Here is a 17,521-nt window from a genome sequence, read left to right on the forward strand (position 1 = left end):
CACGCCCGTCACCTTTTTGCTTTGGCCTGACGCCAAGGCCGCCGCCAGCAACGAGGTGCTTTGGCCTGACGCCAAGGCCGCCGCCGGCAACGACGTCCTTGTCGGTTCGACTTGGATAACCAGACGCTTGAACTGTACTTGAATGGAGAAGTCCCATAGAGCTATCTCAAAGATCAATCTCCTTTTTGCGCTGCACTTATCTGCATGCCTCCCTCTGTTTCTCGTGTGCCAGAGCATCAGAATATCAGACCATCATGTATTACGCATAAGGAACACCTCAATTTCCAATAAGAACAAGGCAATATGAATTTGTTTCTATCTGAAATTTCCACTCACGACAAAAAATACAGTCATTCGTTTCTCAAAATTCACCAACCATGTACATACACACTCTAAACTCCAAGGCTGCCTTTGTTTAGGCTGGAGCTAATAACAAGCTAGCTGGAGCTGGAAGAAACTAATTTTCTGCTGGAGCTGAACCTCGCTTGCTTTTCGTTTAGGGTAGCAGTGAAACTGTGGCTCTAGCTGGATGGCAGTAGAATGTCTGAAATGGCCCTACTTGCTGCAAATTTTGATCAAATGTTGAGTTTGTTGATGTAAGTGCAACTGCCAAATTTAAGAGTTGTTTTAAAATACCTAATATTTATGGGATTTATACGAGATTGTGTGTTTTGGCTAGATTTAGCAAGCGTTGCTTGATTTCAAGGAGTATTATTAAAGTTATAATTAAGTACCGTAAAAAATCATGGTCACGGCAGATAGAGAGCAAGGAATGAAGATGGATTCAACATACAAATATAATTAAGAAGCAGCGTCGTGGCGTTGGTCGTGGAACAAGAAGCGGCGGCGTCCTTGGAGGAGGAGGAGGAGGAGGGGAGGCTTCGGCGAATCCGGGAGGCGGAGGAGAAGCAGGGTCCGGCGGAGGCGGGCCGTCGGCGCGGCCGGGCGACGCTTGATCTGGTCGGGCCGTCGCCGCTCGCCCGCTCGGTCTGGATCTGAGTGTTGGGGAGTTGTGGTGACCGGTGAGGGGAGGGGAAAGGAGGAGAAAACGGTTCGGATGATATGGTCGCCTCAGTGGCAATTTAGGTGTAAATACCGAATAAGTGATGAGGGCATTGGGGCGTGGGAGTTTGCTCCAACTCCAGCCGGAACAAGAAGCATCTCAATTGGTGCTTCTGCTGCTCGCTAGAGCTTGTTCTTTTCTGCTAGCTGCAAGTTTGCTGTTTGTTTAGGCTTGTTGGCATGTTGCCCCTAGAAGCCAAATAAGCATAAGCTCAAGTCTAAACAAAGACACCTAAAGCTACACATACGCCCAACAGACAACAGCTGCAGTCGATAAGCTCACAAGACAAGGAGGAGGACAATCTGCAAATGATACATTAAACAATTCATGGATGTGGTCGTCGTTTCTCTGCAGGTTGTATTCCCTTCCCGCGCGAGTGTGTAGCAAGCCACTGGAGGAGGGCAGTACGTCGAACTCGCAGGGACGTCGTCGCCGGCGGCTTCCTTGGCGTCATGCCCGACAAGAAGGCGACAGCATGGGGATGGACAGGGGGCGGCGGCTCGCTCCGAGTCGACGGCGACGGTGAACATGGTTGGATATTATTTGGGATGCGTCTAGCACGTCCGCTGACCTCGTCGCCGTCGAGAGAACCAGCGCTGTTCTTGCGGGAGAAGATGATGGATTGATTGCTGGCAAAAAGGGTCGTCACTTGTAAGGCTTCCAGTGTTTAGGAGTAATTTGCAAAACAATGGCTGAAAGCGGGCGTTTAGATGCAAAACTTTCTAAAACTGAGTAGGCACGCACGATTGCAATCCGAAGGCCGTGAAGAGTTGGATGCACGGGTACACAGATGACCAGGATTCATAGGATATGACGCCTTGTAAAAATACTCCTTTATGTTCATGTTTAGCAGAAGTGTTTAATTAAGCATCCTTGACTCCTCTATTCACTCTCAATCTTTTCTCTCCTCTCTTCTCTTCTCTTCTCTCTTCTCTCTAAACCTGAACTTTATATGCAGTTAAACCAGAACTTTAACTCTTCTCTCTTCTCTTCTCTCTTCTCTCAATCTCTATTTCTGTTTCTTTTCTTCTCTCAATCTCTCCTCTCTTCTCTCTTCTCTCTTCTCTCTTCTCGTCTCTCTCAGAAGTCTGATGATGCAGTTTAATCTTCTCTCTTCTCTTATATGCAGTGAATGGATTACATTAGCGTTTCCTTCTGCTATTTAAACTGCATTATATGCAGTGAACAGTTATATCATATATGCACTGAACAGTTATACTCCTCTCAATCTCAATCTATTCTCCTCTCTCTTCTCAATCTCAATCTCAATCTCTTCACTCAATCTCAATCTATCCTCAATCTCAACCTGAACTAAACCTAAACTTAAACCTGTTTAGATTAGATTAGCATGAGATGGTACAATCTCAATCTCTCTTCTCTAAACTGAAAGTCAATTTAAACTTATAACCTGAACTTTAACTGCAGCAGTTAAACCTGAACTTTAACTGCAGCAGATAAACCTTAAACTTAAACCTGAATTCAAACTTTAAACTGAACCTTAATTTAAAATTAAACATGAACGTCGACTAAAACCTCTACTAAAATCTCAACTAAAACCTCAAGTAAAACCTCAACTAAAACCTCAAATTAGTCTTATATGTCAGGGACAAAAAAAAGTGTTTAATATACTTTAGCATCTTCTGAAAGGTTCTGCAGTAACAAACAACACGTTAGTCTGACTGGATAGTTGAAGTCTAAACAACTCGACTGAACAGATTCGATGTCCTCTCCTTCAGGGCAGCAATCGCCTCTGAAATCATCTGCAACCAAACCCAGAAAAACACATCTCAGATTTGAGATCAAATTCACGAACATAAACAAAAGCCAGCGCCAAAACCAATCCAACTCGCACGTTGAATTCAAAAACTGTTGTTGTTGCTGTACAGCAGCAATTCAGTTATTTTCACTCATCCTAATTTTAAACTATCAGATACAGTGTCTGTAACTTCCATAGTGGTCTTTAGTTGTGAGTATCTTCAGATGCATTTCACCATTTAGTAGCTTAGTTCCCCAAAATCCTTGTCACCTGATGCACTGAGGTAACATAATATAAGGGCAATTGATGCGACTCAGGTCACATAAAACCTACCATGAGCTACAACTGAGTCTGCTTATGATTTGTCTTGTCTTAAAGCTACTACAATAACAAGGCCCTTAAGATTATCATTGTTGTCAATATCTATTTGAGGAAGCATCTTTTCTGCATGTAATCAGTTCTTATTGTCTTTATTAGTATTAATTTACAATAATTCTGACAAGGTTCTAAAGGAATGGAATTATCGGCATTACCTTAGTGTTTAGAATGGAATTATCGGCATTGCCTTAGTGTGCATATGTTTTGCTAATCCATATTGTTGCCATATCATGTATAGTTAATGTTTCTATTACTATATATTAAATTACAAACGGTGGTGATGGGTCTTTTCATCAAAATTACGAGGGATACCACCACACGTTAGAAAACACCCGAACTTTTTTTCCCCTCCACACGCTCAGCTGTGCCGCCACTCGTGTTGAAATCCCTCGTGCTTTTTACTCCTAGATTATTATGGATCACTGTAACAGTGATTAACATCCGTATCTAGCTCATGATTGCCTAAAAAAAAGAAAACGTTGGTAGCTCATGAAGCCATACACTCCTGGAGACCGACAAGAGACCATCGCAAAACACGTTTACCAGCAGTGACATTAGTTACTTCATTTTGTGCAACGCGACACGTTAAGCACTATTCAGTTCAGTTTTGACCAAAGGTATTGTTTGTCTTCTGAGAGAGCAGAGTATACAGACAATCTTCGGTAGAAACTTTTTTTGACAAGGATATTTTGTGGTCATCAAAGACCAAATAGAGAAAAAATTGATACATGTCTTCGAGTGTATCGTCTTATTTTGTTGCTCCGTTGCAACGCACGGGCATTTCGACTAGTACTGTATTGTATGTTTGTCGTTGATAATAGATAATTTTGGGTTCGACTGTTAGTTGCTAAAAGTAATATAGCCTCAAATGATTTGTTGGTATTTATAGCCCCTAACTCCCTAAAGACACTCCCAATGCATCATATCTTATATTGTATCTTATGCATTAAATACATACTTAGATACAACTCTTACAGTGCTTTGTATCTTAGTGTCGTATCTAAACATGCTTTCATTTATTATGTTTTGTGAGAGAGCAATTATGAATTTTATTGGGTTTAACGTTAGAGATCTCTTAACGCTAAGAGTTGTATCTAGATTAAGATACCATGCCTCTCTCTTTCTTCATTAAAATGCCGCATCAGATTTTACTTTGGTGGCATGTTTAAGATATAAACCCCTAAACTGGAACTATTGTGTCACTTTAGTCCAAAAACGGTTCGGCGAGGCTTAATCACGCCACATGGCCGTCACGTCGGCTTCGGCAACTCCTTCACCGGCCTCCTCTCGTCAAAATTAAGCATTGCGGGCTTAATAGCAACCTTAGACGAGGCGACGGCGGCAACAGCGTGGTTCTCAAGGCCCCAGGATTCCCGTCTGGGCGCGGCCGCCTTGCCCCTCGCGAGCGGCTCGCATGGTGATTTTGCAAAAAGAAATCCTAAGAAAATTGAGTAGCAGTCCGCGGTCCTGGCCGAAGCTGACGTGGCGGCCTCGTGGTGTATTTAACCTCGACGAACCATTTTTGAGTAAAATGACACAGTTGTCCTAGTTTAGAGATATAAATGTGCGTTTTCCGAGTTCGTGAGTTCACAGCTTATTTTACTCAAAAAGAAACAACGAAGGAGTGTCGGAGGGAGACGAGGCTCTTCAGGAACGAAAGGAAGTCGGTCCGACGATCCCACCCATGTCTTCACGTGCAGGTGTGCAGCCATTGTGCATTTCACCATGAATAATTAACAATGATATTATAGAGTTGAGTTTACTGGATCATGTGATTTAGTGATATACTAATGGTACATGGGCCCCATTGTGCAAAAAAAAAACCCGATGATCTACAGTATATTGCAGCATTAATAGTTAACGGTGATATTACAGACTTGTGTTTGCTAGGTCATGTATTTCCTTCGTCCAACAAAAGATGTCCGTATTGGCCGCTCTAATGTAGATTGGAGAAGCAAGTGTCGTCGAACAAGTAGAAGCGGATTAGGAAAGAAGTTTGAAAAACGCATTATCCTCCTACCATAATTATCTCCCATAAAAGATGCCCAATGCATGCTGGTTCTAGCAGGGGGAGTAGGGCAGTTAAACAAACAAACACGAGTTGGACACTGAAATTTTTGAAACATACATGGCATATGTCTTACTTTTGTTTTAACTTCTTAATTTGTCTCTGGTTTTGAGTAATTTATGATTCTTATTTGCTGCTGAAACATTTTGTGTAGGGATGTTTTGACGTGTGTAGATCCGGACAAAAAGATGAACTATGAGTAGTTCAACTCGGTATGGTTTTACATCTATACCACTGGGACTGATAAAAATAAATCAGATGTTCTTCAACGTATTAAAGAAAAGAAAATATTTTCAAAATGATATAAATTTGTTCTTCTTATTATTCTTTAGAAGGTTTCTCTCGTATTGTGATATTGCAGAATATATTTTTGTGGTCCCACTACGAGGAATAACTTATTTGTTTTACACAAGTGATATATGAAAAATCATTTAACTATAGGGGACACCGCAACCACCTTGTGCTGTGTAATTTTGGCGAGAAGAATGTCTTTTTTCTCGCCAAAATTACACAGCACAAGGAGGTTCTAGTGTCCCTATAGTGAAATGAAATTTGATATATCATTTGCATAAACTAAATAAGTTATTTGTCAGAGTGCGACCACAGAGTTAGCAACAAATACGTACGTATCGTTTTGAAAATACTTTCTTTTCTTTAATACTTTGTCATTTCCCGGTGGTGTAGATGTCAAACCATAGTGAATAAAAGGACTCATAGTCGACCTTTTTGTCCAGATCCACGCACGTCCAAACACACAAAATTGTCTTAACAACAAATAGAAATGGCAAACGAGTTAAAACCAGATACAATAAGTTAAGGCAAAAGTATGACGTACATGATGCATATTTTAAAATTTCAGCGTCCAACTCATCTTTGTCGGTTTACACCCTCTACTAGAACCAGTATGCATTGGGCCTTTTTCTTGGACTTCTTCCCTGATATCCTTCTACTTTTTCGAAGGCAGTTGCTTTAATCTACACATCAAAGCTGGAAATAACATTACATCAAACAACACACAACAAGTATTGTCCTCTTGTTCAAATAAATCTAATTGTACCACAAGGAAATAGCTGAACAAGTAAGGTGGGAGATCATAGACGTACCTGCCGAGAAAACGAGGGCGACCACAGAGTCGAAGAAGAAGAATCCACCGGATCAGCGACACCAATAGAGATAGATCTGACACTGGTGCTATTCCACGTCGATGTTCCTACCAGCTACTTCATCGTTGCTCTGTAGCAGCCTGCCATAGCCGAGGCTGAAGACACCAGATCTGTGCCGAGATCCAGCTCCCGTCCGTCTCGTCCATGCTTTGGAGGCTCCGGCTCCACCGTCGCGCGCGACAGTGTCTGCATGGAGAGCGAGACAAAAACCGAAAAGGGTGTGTGGGGGGGGGGGGGGGGAGGGGAGAACACGCCCTGTGAGGTTCCCCGGATGGTGCCGTGGGGTCTCCTCGTGATGACCTTGTCTTACTGCTCCTTCTTGGCCACGGCGACGCTTCACTTGTGGAGGAGGTAGATGCGGGGCGGCAGGGGCATGAGGGCGGAGCAATTGATGCAGGAGGGTGGGTATGGTGGCGATCTACTTCCCACAAACTGATATGCTTTTGCTGCCCGGGTGTGGTGGGGCGAAGAGGTGGTGACCGGCGAGGGAGGACGGCAGGATAGCATGAAATGGAAGGAGAGAGAGAGAGATGGGAGAACCATCGATTAGATCTGTGAGCGCGGCGGCGGTGGAGGACTGGAGGGTTAGGGTTTGGGCTATGGATTCCCGACGGGGTACATAAATACTTCATCACACTGGGCCCACCCGCGGAGGTTTAATTTTTCGGAATTTTCATCACGCACCATCCGGCTTGGATCCTCCGTGCACCCCCCGCCCCCCTTTTGCTTCCCTCTTATGATTTTCATTTTAGAAGTACTTATTTTTCTCATGGCTAGTTTATCCACAAATCAAAATGTATCATCCATTAACGTAATTTGGCTAGTTTTATTTAGTATTTTTTTTCGTCCCGAATTAACTGACGTGGTTTTATATTTTTTTTTATAATTTGCTTTAGAAAGAGATATTACGTGTATCTAAACGTTTTTTAGGCATAAAGATATGTGCGCAAATTTGAGTCAGTTGGATTATTATTTTCAATAAATGAAGGTACGGACCGCCGGCGTCACGACTGACGACCAATTTTGCCTTGTGATGGAAAACACGGCGATGCGGGTCTTGCAGACGGGCGTCGCACCGCTGTTCCCGTGGTCCCACATGTCAGCGTCGGCCGAGGCTGAAACGCCAGCCACTCTCTCTTCATCCTTTCCCTCCCGCGATTCGAAACCAAACCCTCGCCATCTCAATCCCCCGTCCCCATCTCTCTCTCTCTCTCTGGAGCTGCGAACAGTGGGCGGCGCCGACGGCGGAAGGCGAGGGGCGCGAAGCGAAGTTGGGGTTCTGCCTCTAGGAGCCCGATTCCACGGGTAAATCCTCGCCATTTCTTCTCGCCGCTCCTATTCGACTCTAGACCTATCGGTTTGGTTCGAACCGTTGAACGCCGCAGACGTGATTGGTTTCCTCGCCCGAGTAAGGCGGAATTAGGGTCTGTTCCAAGCAATTGCGTTGAGATTAATCATCGCCGCGTTCCGATTTTGTTGACAGGTTTGGGTCGTCAGTGCTGCCTGTCGCCCTCACGCAGAGAGTTGGTTGGTGTTCCGGTTGCTAATGCAGATGGTGTTCCAGTTGCTGACGAATTTTGCTGATTGAGAAGTTGCACAACTGAAGCGTGTCTGTACAGATTACGGGCCGTGCTGTAAATTAGTGCATGTTCACTTGTTTCCTAGCATTGGATTTGGACGTGCTTGAGATCGTTGGACATTACCAGACTTTCTCCTACCTTGATGCTTTGTTCGACGGTGTGAGGCCGTATTGAGCACCGTGCCTAACAACGAGTCTTGACCTTGAGGATCTGATCTTCAGCTGGCGAGTGTCGAGCTTGGTTGTCTTGACCTTGAAGATCTGATCTTCAGCTGGCGAGTGTCGAGCTTGGTTGTCAAGTGCAGTTCACTGATTATAGTCATGGAAGTCGATGCTGTCAGCAGCGATGTATCTGCTGATCATGTCATCGCCGAGTTGCTCGAGATGGGGTTTGACTTCGACAAGATCAGCGAAGCAATTGGGGTTGTGGGTCCGAACCGTGCTGATGTTGTGGAGTTTGTGTTGAATGGTTCTGGCAGCGGACAAAGGAAGCCAAGTCAGGAATTTGGAAGAGACCTTTCTGTTCCGTCTAATTCAGGGTCACGCGCGTCTGACAGGAGAACTAGATTGGCCAATCCCAGAGGGAGATTTAAGCAGTCTAGCATTACTGACCATGTCTCCTCAACCACTTGCAGTAAAAGGGAATCTCGTGGTGAAGAAGCGAGTACCTCATATTCTTGTTTAGTGGATTCCGTTGACCCTGGATTGACTGCTGCTATTTGTTCTAAATCAAAACCTGAATCTCAGCCATTGCTAGAGAATCCAAGAGGTGGGTTTGACCGTAGTAACAAAATTAGTGCTGTTTTGCGAAAGCATTTTGGTTTCTTGTCCGTGAAGGGCTTCCAAAAGGAAGCCTTGGATGCTTGGTTCGCTCACAAGGACTGTCTTGTTCTAGCGGCAACTGGATCAGGTAGTCTATTTTATACAATATCTCATCTTTTGATCTTCTTAATAATTTGGGACCATATGCATTGTGATGCAAGGCTTGAGCCATCATTTGCTAAAAGAATGATCTGATATGACCATGTTGACAGGGAAGTCCCTATGCTTTCAGATCCCAGCTCTTTTGACCACGAAGATTGTAGTGGTGATTTCACCCTTGATTAGTCTAATGCACGATCAGTGTCTAAAACTTGCAAAACATGGGATATCAGCATGCTTCCTTGGATCAGGGCAACCCGATAATCGTGTTGAGGGCAAAGCGATGGCTGGCATGTATAAGATTGTTTATGTTTGCCCTGAGACCGTTTTAAGGTAATGGTAATCATTCTTCTTTTTATCGCTAAACTTGATTTGTGGGTTGCTGTGCTTAATACGGAAACGCCTTGTCATGCAGACTGATGGAGCCGTTGAAGAAACTTGCAGAAAAGCCAGGGATTGCACTTTTCGCCATTGATGAAGTTCATTGTGTTTCTAAATGGGGTCATGATTTCCGACCTGACTATAGGTCTGCTCTTGTGTTTGATATCCTCTTTTAAAGGTGCAAGCCAGTGTTTACCATTGCTTTTCACCATTACCAGTTTAGTTTGTGACATGCACTCCAGTGAGATAATAGTTAGTTTGTCCTTAAGAACCAACCAGGGTCTTCTCTTTTCTTGCAACCTTTTCCAGCGCTAGTGTTTAATATATACACATTATTTTCCACCTACAGGAGATTGTCTGTACTTCGAGAAAATTTCAGTTCCAGCAACTTGAAGTTCTTGGAACATGATATTCCTTTGATGGCATTGACTGCTACTGCAACTTTCCCTGTACGAGAAGACATTGTCAAGTCACTGAAAATGTCAGAAGATACATTGATTGTCTTGACATCTTTTTTCAGACCGAATCTTCGATTTAATGTGAGTAAATCTGTTGAATTGTTATTATGCTGGTTCCCTTTAAAAAAATATCATGTTCTTGCCACAGAATTATGTTGTGGCATGCCGCGTCAAACTATAGATTTGAAATCCTTCGACCTTACTAACCACTAAAACCACGTGCAGGAAATTGTAATGATTGTCACGAAACAAATGTTTTCTTGTGCCTAGACAGTAGACCCACATCTGAATGTACATTTTGTTACATGGTGTAGCAGGATCCAAATACTTTGAGTTCCTTTAATTGAAGTATTCTTTCTTTTGGAGTAGCATAACATGAGGACATGAAACGATGTGTTATGGAGCTATGCAGATGAACTGTGGTCTTTTAAACTGCCTACTGTTTCAGTAAAAATAACTGCCTACTGATTGTCTTATTCCACTTCATGGTACCCTCCCCTTCTCTATTTCTGGTGGCAGGTAAAGCACAGTAAAACCTCTGCCTCATCATATGGAAAGGACTTCCAAGAACTAACAGAGATTTATAATGCTTCAAAGAATTTTGGTGGTAAAGGCCAGAAAATTCTTCATGCAGTTGAACCAGATTCTGAAAGCAGTTCATATGAGTCTCTGGATGATAGCGCATCAGATGATGACTATGCAATTGCTGGTTCTACGAACCATGGTGATATTAAGAGAAGAAAAGTTGGCATGTCTTTGGTAAATGAAAACGCTGAGCATGAGCTGGATCAGTATCAAGGAGTAGATGATTTTGATGGTAATGGACTAATCGTCTATTAACTTTCTGTACAACTTGCTTTTGAGTGACACTGTATTGCTTTAATGATTTAACCCATTTAAAGGAAAACGTTGACCTAAACCTGTTTTCAGAACGTTGATCTTTTGATGAAACGCATTTTGTAACCTTGATATGGCTATTGACACTTCAGAGTTCATGATAGCAGTGTTTTTGAAGATTTATATTCATCTTTGTGTAGCCTAATGTATACTTCTGACTGACACTTGAGTTTCTCTTGTAGTTTCTTGTGGAGAGTTCCTTGAAGGTTCTCGACCTGAGAGCTTTGCATCTCCTGCACAATCCAATGAAACTATTTCACTGGAAAGTTTGGATCAAGGTCCTACAATTATTTATGTACCAACGAGGAAAGAAACTGTGGAACTAGCCAACTATTTGTGCAAATCTGGCCTTAGAGCTGCAGCATATAATGCAAAGGTTGGGTTGGGACCATTTAAGTATACATGCTAATTTTGTATAAGAATGAGCTTAAAAGTTTGCAAACTGCAAACGGATTATCTGTTCTCTTAATAATATATGCAGTCCTGTACCTTATTTGAAGCTATCTTATTCTTCTTTTCAGATGCCTAGATCGCATTTGAGGCAGGTGCATGAGCAGTTCCATTCCAATGTGTTAGAGGTAACAATAAATATTTTCAGTTGCTATTGTTTCATCTCACTTATGACTGGAATATGCTATGGATGGTTGCCCCTCCATTTATTGATGCAATTTTCATGTTCTCATCAGCTGATGTGCAAATTTATTTTGAGATAGCATCATGAGTAAGGGACTTAATGTTTCAAACTTTGTACACCTGAAAGAGATAATGATTGATACTACTCATTTTCTTAAGTCTGATTTAGTTATGAGAACTTCTGATTGGTAAGACTCATCTTCAATATATCTTATATATACTAATTAGAGGCTCCTTTGAAGCCACTACAATAACTTTTAGTCTTTTTATTTATTATTTAAACAACTGATCTTGATTTTGCGGCTAAGATTAAGTGAGAGATGAAGGCAACCATGAGATCAGTTTATGGAAACGTGTTAATTCGGAACCATATATATGGAGTTAATTTGGCCAGTTAAAACTGTTTATCACCAGGGAAAAGAATGAAACGTTGCATCCATACAGTGTAATTAGCACTCCTTACGTTAGTTATTGTGTGATGCTGTTGATATGGATAATTGGATACACTTGATGGTACTTCTCTACAATTTAACCACATACCTGTTTAGGAAGAGTAGGGATTTAATCATTTAAAAAAAATTCAACACTACTGTATCTATTAGAACCTGTGCAATCTTGCCAACATTATTTACTATGTTATGCCAATCCTTGAGAAAATGACTTTGTTTGAAGACTCTTCTGAATCCTGATATTACTTGGCTCATGCTCCTGTATCGTTCTCAGCTTTTGATATTTCTTGCACTATTCATACCAGGGATAAATTTAAGTTTGAAAATTTGCATGTTGTCATAACTTTATGTGTAATACATCCACGAATTCTTCTATAGAACTTTTAAACTCCATATCATACACTTATACGAAATGGAGATGCCGGTTCCTTAGGCACCACAAACTTTTCATTTGTCTCTGCCACACTTTTTTGAATCCGTCAGTCGTTTCTCCCCTACACTAATGGCGTAAGCCTCTCTATATAGGTGGTTGTGGCTACCATAGCATTTGGGATGGGGATTGACAAATCAAATGTCAGGAGAATTATTCACTACGGTTTCCCGCAGGTTAGTTTGGCATTCATTGTGCTGTATTTCCTTGTGAACATGGTTTCAGTGTACACGTGAGTGTGTGTCCCTGTTTGCAAAACAAAAATGTATGATTTGTTGTTCTGATATAAATGCATTCTTCTCCAAGCATTCAAATACATCCCACGTTGGATTAACCTTTACTCGCGTTTGTACTTTTTGTCTGAGTTCTCTTGGCCCTCATTGATCCAGAGCTTGGAAGCATATTATCAGGAAGCTGGCCGCGCTGGTAGAGATGGGAAGTTGTCAGATTGCAGTGAGTTACTCCGTATTATACTTCAAACTTCTTCAATGTTCTTTGGCTTGGTTTTAGGTTTACTGAAGAAAATGGTGAAACATATGCTGAATGGAGTACTTACATGTATCATTTATGTTTGCTTGCAACCGTAACTGTAAAAACCAGGCTGGTGAGTGAACCGGGCATGTCTTCGGTTTGTTTGTTCAGCCGGTCCCGCTGCTATTCAAATTATGGGGAAAATGACTACATTTTGAGTAAAATTGACTTGATTTTGTGACTATATGCAAAAGCTAGGGGTTAATATCTATTTTCTGCCTGTCATGGCATGAAAGTCATGCTAGCCCACCTACTTTGGGCACATATCTTGCGCGAGGTCTGGTCTTTGATCCTCAGTTTTGCTTTGCACCCAAAAAATCATCTCTTTTTTCCCTTGTCCAGTCTCCTTGGCTAATCAAACCAGACCAGGCTCTGGTCCTGTTTCTTTGGTTGAACCACCAAGCTGATCTGGTTCTTAAATTAATGATTGATCTATTACCGTTGGAGTCTTGAGGCATCATTCTCTGATTGCCGGTCAACCCCCAAGGTCCCAAGCAATGAACTTCTATCTCAATACTTTTTGCTGGTTCAGTGGTTTGCTGCATAACTCCATAAGCCAAGCTAAAACTAGTCAATGTAATTAAAATAATTATTCTGAAGTTTGAATGTCGAAGAATGAATTGCAAGCTGCTACTGAAGGCACCAAGCTCTGAAGCTTGAATGTTTAAGAATGAATTCCCATTCAGTATGCATGTTACGGGAGCCGTGATTCCTTTGGTAAAGGCACTGGTAGAGTTGACCTTGAATCCTGGCAGCATGTTGTCATCGTCGTGCTAGCCACACAACTGCAGCTCTGTAGTGACAATTGAATTCAAAGTTTTTTTATGCTAGTTTTGGTCATTTCTTATTTGGTCGATTGAATTGAAATTTTGGGTTTACAAGGTAAGCGGTAGATAGTATATGGTTGTGCTCTGAAACATGTTATTCTGTTGTCTGAATAGCGGAACTATATTACTGTCAGTAGATTTTAAGGGAGATCTGCTAAATGTTGTGTCTTTTTTCTTATCCAAAGTACATATTGGGCCCCAAAGCTTTTGGTATCATGCACTACTTGTATCAGCAATTGTGAAGCTTGCTTTATTTCCTCCCTGCACAATTTCACTTGTTTCTTTTACAATGTTTGTTGGCAGCTCTATATTGTAATTTTTTGAGAACACCAACACTCCTTCCTAACAAAAGAAGTGATGAACAGACCAAGGCAGCACATAGGATGCTACGAGATTGCTTTCAGTATGTCTCAGAACCATAAACTCAGACTCTGACAATGGCCCAAATGTATGTTGATTAATTCTTGAGCAAATAGAAGCGGTTAATGGCTATGTATATTTTATGTATTGCAGGTATGCTTTGAACACTTCAACATGTAGGGCCAAAATACTAGTAAAGTACTTCGGAGAGGAATTTGGTCCTGATGGATGTCAAATGTACTTTTCTACTTTTTCCATGCCTCTTCTCCTTCTATAAAATAAGGACAGGCTTGTTCCAGTTTCCATTTACCAGTACTATAATGTAATTTTCAAATAAATCATACTTTCTCCATTCCAAAATATAGGCCTATGAACTTTTTCCTAAGTCAACTTCTTAGCATTTGACCAAGTTTATAGAGAAAAAAACAGCATCTACAATATCAAATCAATACAGTGGATTCATCATTAAATATGTTTCATGGTGTTCTGATTTGGTAACATAGATGTTGATAATTTTTTCTCCATTGCAAAATAAGACTTATGACAAAATTTATATGCCCTATATTTTGGGATGGAGGGAGTATAACAGTTTCCAAGACGTCTGCTGTCTGATTACTTGTATCAGGCAACCATTCTTGTAGACAGAATCCTTTTAATATCCATATCACTGATGAAAACCAAACTTGAACGAACATCACTTTCCATGGCATTGACATTCGAGGCGATGCCCATATTCAGTGATCAAAAAGGGGTGTTTTTGTAACTTCCATTTTTTTACAGTGGAATGAATCAATGTACCCCGTTTTAAACTTATTTTGTCAAGCATTTCTGTGTCTCTCTGGGCTCATTTTTCACCTCAGGTGCGACATCTGTATTAATGGCCCTCCTCAAATGCATGATTTCAAGGACGAAGCAGTTGTCTTCATGAATGTGCTCCGAGCTCAAACCGTGAGTATTCGCCATGTGTCCATATCCTATTCTAGTGATGAACCGCTGATGAATGTGATGTCCATTACAATTGTGTCTGCTTGCCAGTATACAGTAGCTTATAATTTCCTTTTCTTTTCTGTTATACCATCTTTAGAAGTTTGTGAGTTTTCTTCTTGACTTTTCAAACGAGAGATCCTGTTTAAAAAGAAAGACGTGGTATGTCATGTGGCAATTTGCTGGGTCAAGTAAGCACGTGACATGGTATCACCTCAATCCCTATCCATAAGGGATATGACGCTCAGTAGTTGAGGAAGTATTCCAAGTTTTTTAAGGAAGTATTCTAAGTTGATCGCCCTAGCGATACATGCAGTAGCTAGGTTATTCAACGTTTGAAATAACTGAAAGCACCAATGTGGTTAAGCATAGTTTACTTAAGATCCAATGATCCCATTCCAAAGCCAAATACATCTCTAGGTGCAGCAGCATAAGTGTCGCCATGGACCTGCTATTCTCTGAATACTAGAACTATTATTTTTTTAGAACTTTTAATTCTCTTTGCACATTGGCTTCGTGCTGTATTTTTTAATTCTATTAGATAAAATATCCATGCAAGGATTTATTTGCTTATAGTCTGCTGGTCTGACTACTTAACTCCTGAAAGAAACATAAAGCTGAGGTGATATTGATAAATAGATGAAACATGAGGAAGTATCCCTTCAAATGACGTTTTGGTGCTGCGGATATATTCCGCAATTACGCAGTTTCAATTTTAAGATACCCTTTCCCATCAGATGTCTCTGAATAAAGAGCTGTGATGGGATAAGCGAATTGAGCTTGTTTTGGTCTCTGCAACATACATTTTAATTTATATTATAAAAGTACTTTTGGCCATTTGATATTATTGGAACTTAAGTAAATCTTGAACATACATCCAGGGACAGGCAACTGAAGATATGGATTGCAACAGTATGTCCCGTTCTAAATCTGGAAGGCGAAGTTTTGGGGCGATACCTGATTTCAGAACTGCGGTCAGTTATATAAGGGAAAAGGTTTGTGTTCTGATTCATTTTCCCATCATTTATATCTAAAATTTGTAAAACTGGGAGCAGTCAACATGAACTTCTCTTTGTAAACATCACAGCAACACACATACTTGAATTATCATTTCACTAACTTTTCATTCCTATGAGTTTGTGTGTTTCTGTGCTCAGAGATGTTCTTACATTTAAACATTACTTCTAGTTTCCTAGGTTTGTCACGACCGACAAGATATGGTGGCAAGGTCTTGCTCGTATATTAGAGGGCATGGGATACATACAGGAAGCAGCTGAAATTGTAAGCAATTTACTTCAGATATGATGTTGCCTCCCCTACTCTTTTCTGTGGGAAAAATGTCAACAAATATAAATGAAAGCACAGTAATTAATTTAGAAATTATTAGGGTTTAACACTGCACTAATTGAAAACACGTATCCGCCTTTGATGTTGTGGCAGTGTAATACATTTGTTTATTTGTTGGACATTACTTTCTTTTTATCCCTCAACTAATTATTGGTTACGCTTACAGCCCCGTGTTGTACTCCAGCATCCAGAGCCAACAAGAGCTGGATTAAACTTTTTGAGTTCACAACCAGACGAGGAAGGTTTATATGCATACCCTGATGCCGCTACGTTGCTGCTGATGAGTAACCCAAAATCCTTCTCTTCTTCCTCGGAGTGGGGCAGGGGTTGGGCAGATCCCGAGACACGCCGCCAGCGTCTTGCCGGCAGGAAAACGGGAAGAAGGAAAAGGAAGAGGGGTTCTCGGAAGCAACCCACGGGTTTCACCACCGCAAAAGAGAGACTATCAGCGATACTCTCGAAGTCGAAGCGCAGAAGGTAGTATGAGGAGTGATAGGATCCTGAGATCTATTCACGTGAGCTTGAAATGAAATAAACACATATGGTGCAATTTAAGTTGCTAATTTTTACACAAATACTACTGATGCTGTCATGCTTGTTTGGAGATCAGTTGGCTATTTTTATTTTCTTGAAGATTGTGTGTTTACCAGGTTTTGGTTCTCACAGGTTTATTGCATATTAGTAGGCCCAAGTGTCGTTTATGATTTCTTCGTGAGGGTATGTATGTACAAATGAATGAGGTCACATGTCAGTACCATTTTGGCAATCCATGATCCATCTAAACACATGCAGACTCTGAAATGTTTTTGGGCAAGAATTTCTCCATCTGTATCATCATGTGCGAACCTCAAGTACAGGTCCAGAGATCATTGCCTACATGCTACGGCCGATTCATCTGAACAGTAAGCACGTCTCATCGCCTGTCCTTCACATCAAATCCATAGGTGTGGGTGTTGTTTTGTCAAACATTGTCCATCCACATTCCTAACTCTTTTTTTCCTGCAGCCTACGGATGGATCGACACGTAGGGGAGAACCGGAGCCTCTTCCCCTTCAACGGACGGCCAGGATCCCTCCAGCTGTCGGAAAGAACGTGGCTGCAGCCTGCAGGTGCAATGTATGTAGTACCCCACGCTGGTTGTGTCTGTTACCTGAAAATGTTCCCTAAGCTGCAGAGATGTTAAACCCAAAGTGACATCCACATGTGGCATCAAAGCGTGCCGACGGAGGTATTTTGGTCCGTGCGTTGCCTAACCTGCCGAATTTTTTGACACCACTCGATGTTCGGCCATCCGTT

At 41.5% G+C, this 17,521-nt stretch overlaps 1 protein-coding gene across 1 annotated transcript; it reads left to right on the top strand.

The window, feature by feature from the left end:
* Positions 1–7,544: 7,544 nt before the first annotated feature.
* On the top strand, positions 7,545–17,010 carry LOC100821709 (ATP-dependent DNA helicase Q-like SIM). Its single transcript, XM_003568873.4, has 16 exons — positions 7,545–7,733; positions 7,912–8,917; positions 9,042–9,261; positions 9,344–9,454; positions 9,659–9,848; positions 10,287–10,584; positions 10,847–11,040; positions 11,186–11,242; positions 12,272–12,352; positions 12,566–12,629; positions 13,838–13,937; positions 14,048–14,131; positions 14,755–14,842; positions 15,760–15,873; positions 16,067–16,159; positions 16,392–17,010. The coding sequence occupies exons 2-16, from the start codon at positions 8,329–8,331 to the stop codon at positions 16,704–16,706; spliced, it is 2,598 nt and encodes an 865-aa protein (XP_003568921.1). The 5' UTR covers positions 7,545–7,733; positions 7,912–8,328; the 3' UTR covers positions 16,707–17,010.
* Positions 17,011–17,521: the final 511 nt, after the last annotated feature.

Source organism: Brachypodium distachyon, chromosome 2 (assembly GCF_000005505.3).
Source record: "Brachypodium distachyon strain Bd21 chromosome 2, Brachypodium_distachyon_v3.0, whole genome shotgun sequence".
Taxonomy (NCBI): domain Eukaryota; kingdom Viridiplantae; phylum Streptophyta; class Magnoliopsida; order Poales; family Poaceae; genus Brachypodium; species Brachypodium distachyon.

Bases quoted from the DNA above. Each gene is read 5' to 3' on its own strand.
- LOC100821709 (XM_003568873.4), top strand. From the start codon at position 8,329: ATGGAAGTCGATGCTGTCAGCAGCGATGTATCTGCTGATCATGTCATC. The intron at 11,243-12,271 runs GTAACAATAAAT...CTCTCTATATAG, and splicing joins TCCATTCCAATGTGTTAGAG to GTGGTTGTGGCTACCATAGC. The intron at 16,160-16,391 runs GTAAGCAATTTA...TTACGCTTACAG, and splicing joins TACAGGAAGCAGCTGAAATT to CCCCGTGTTGTACTCCAGCA.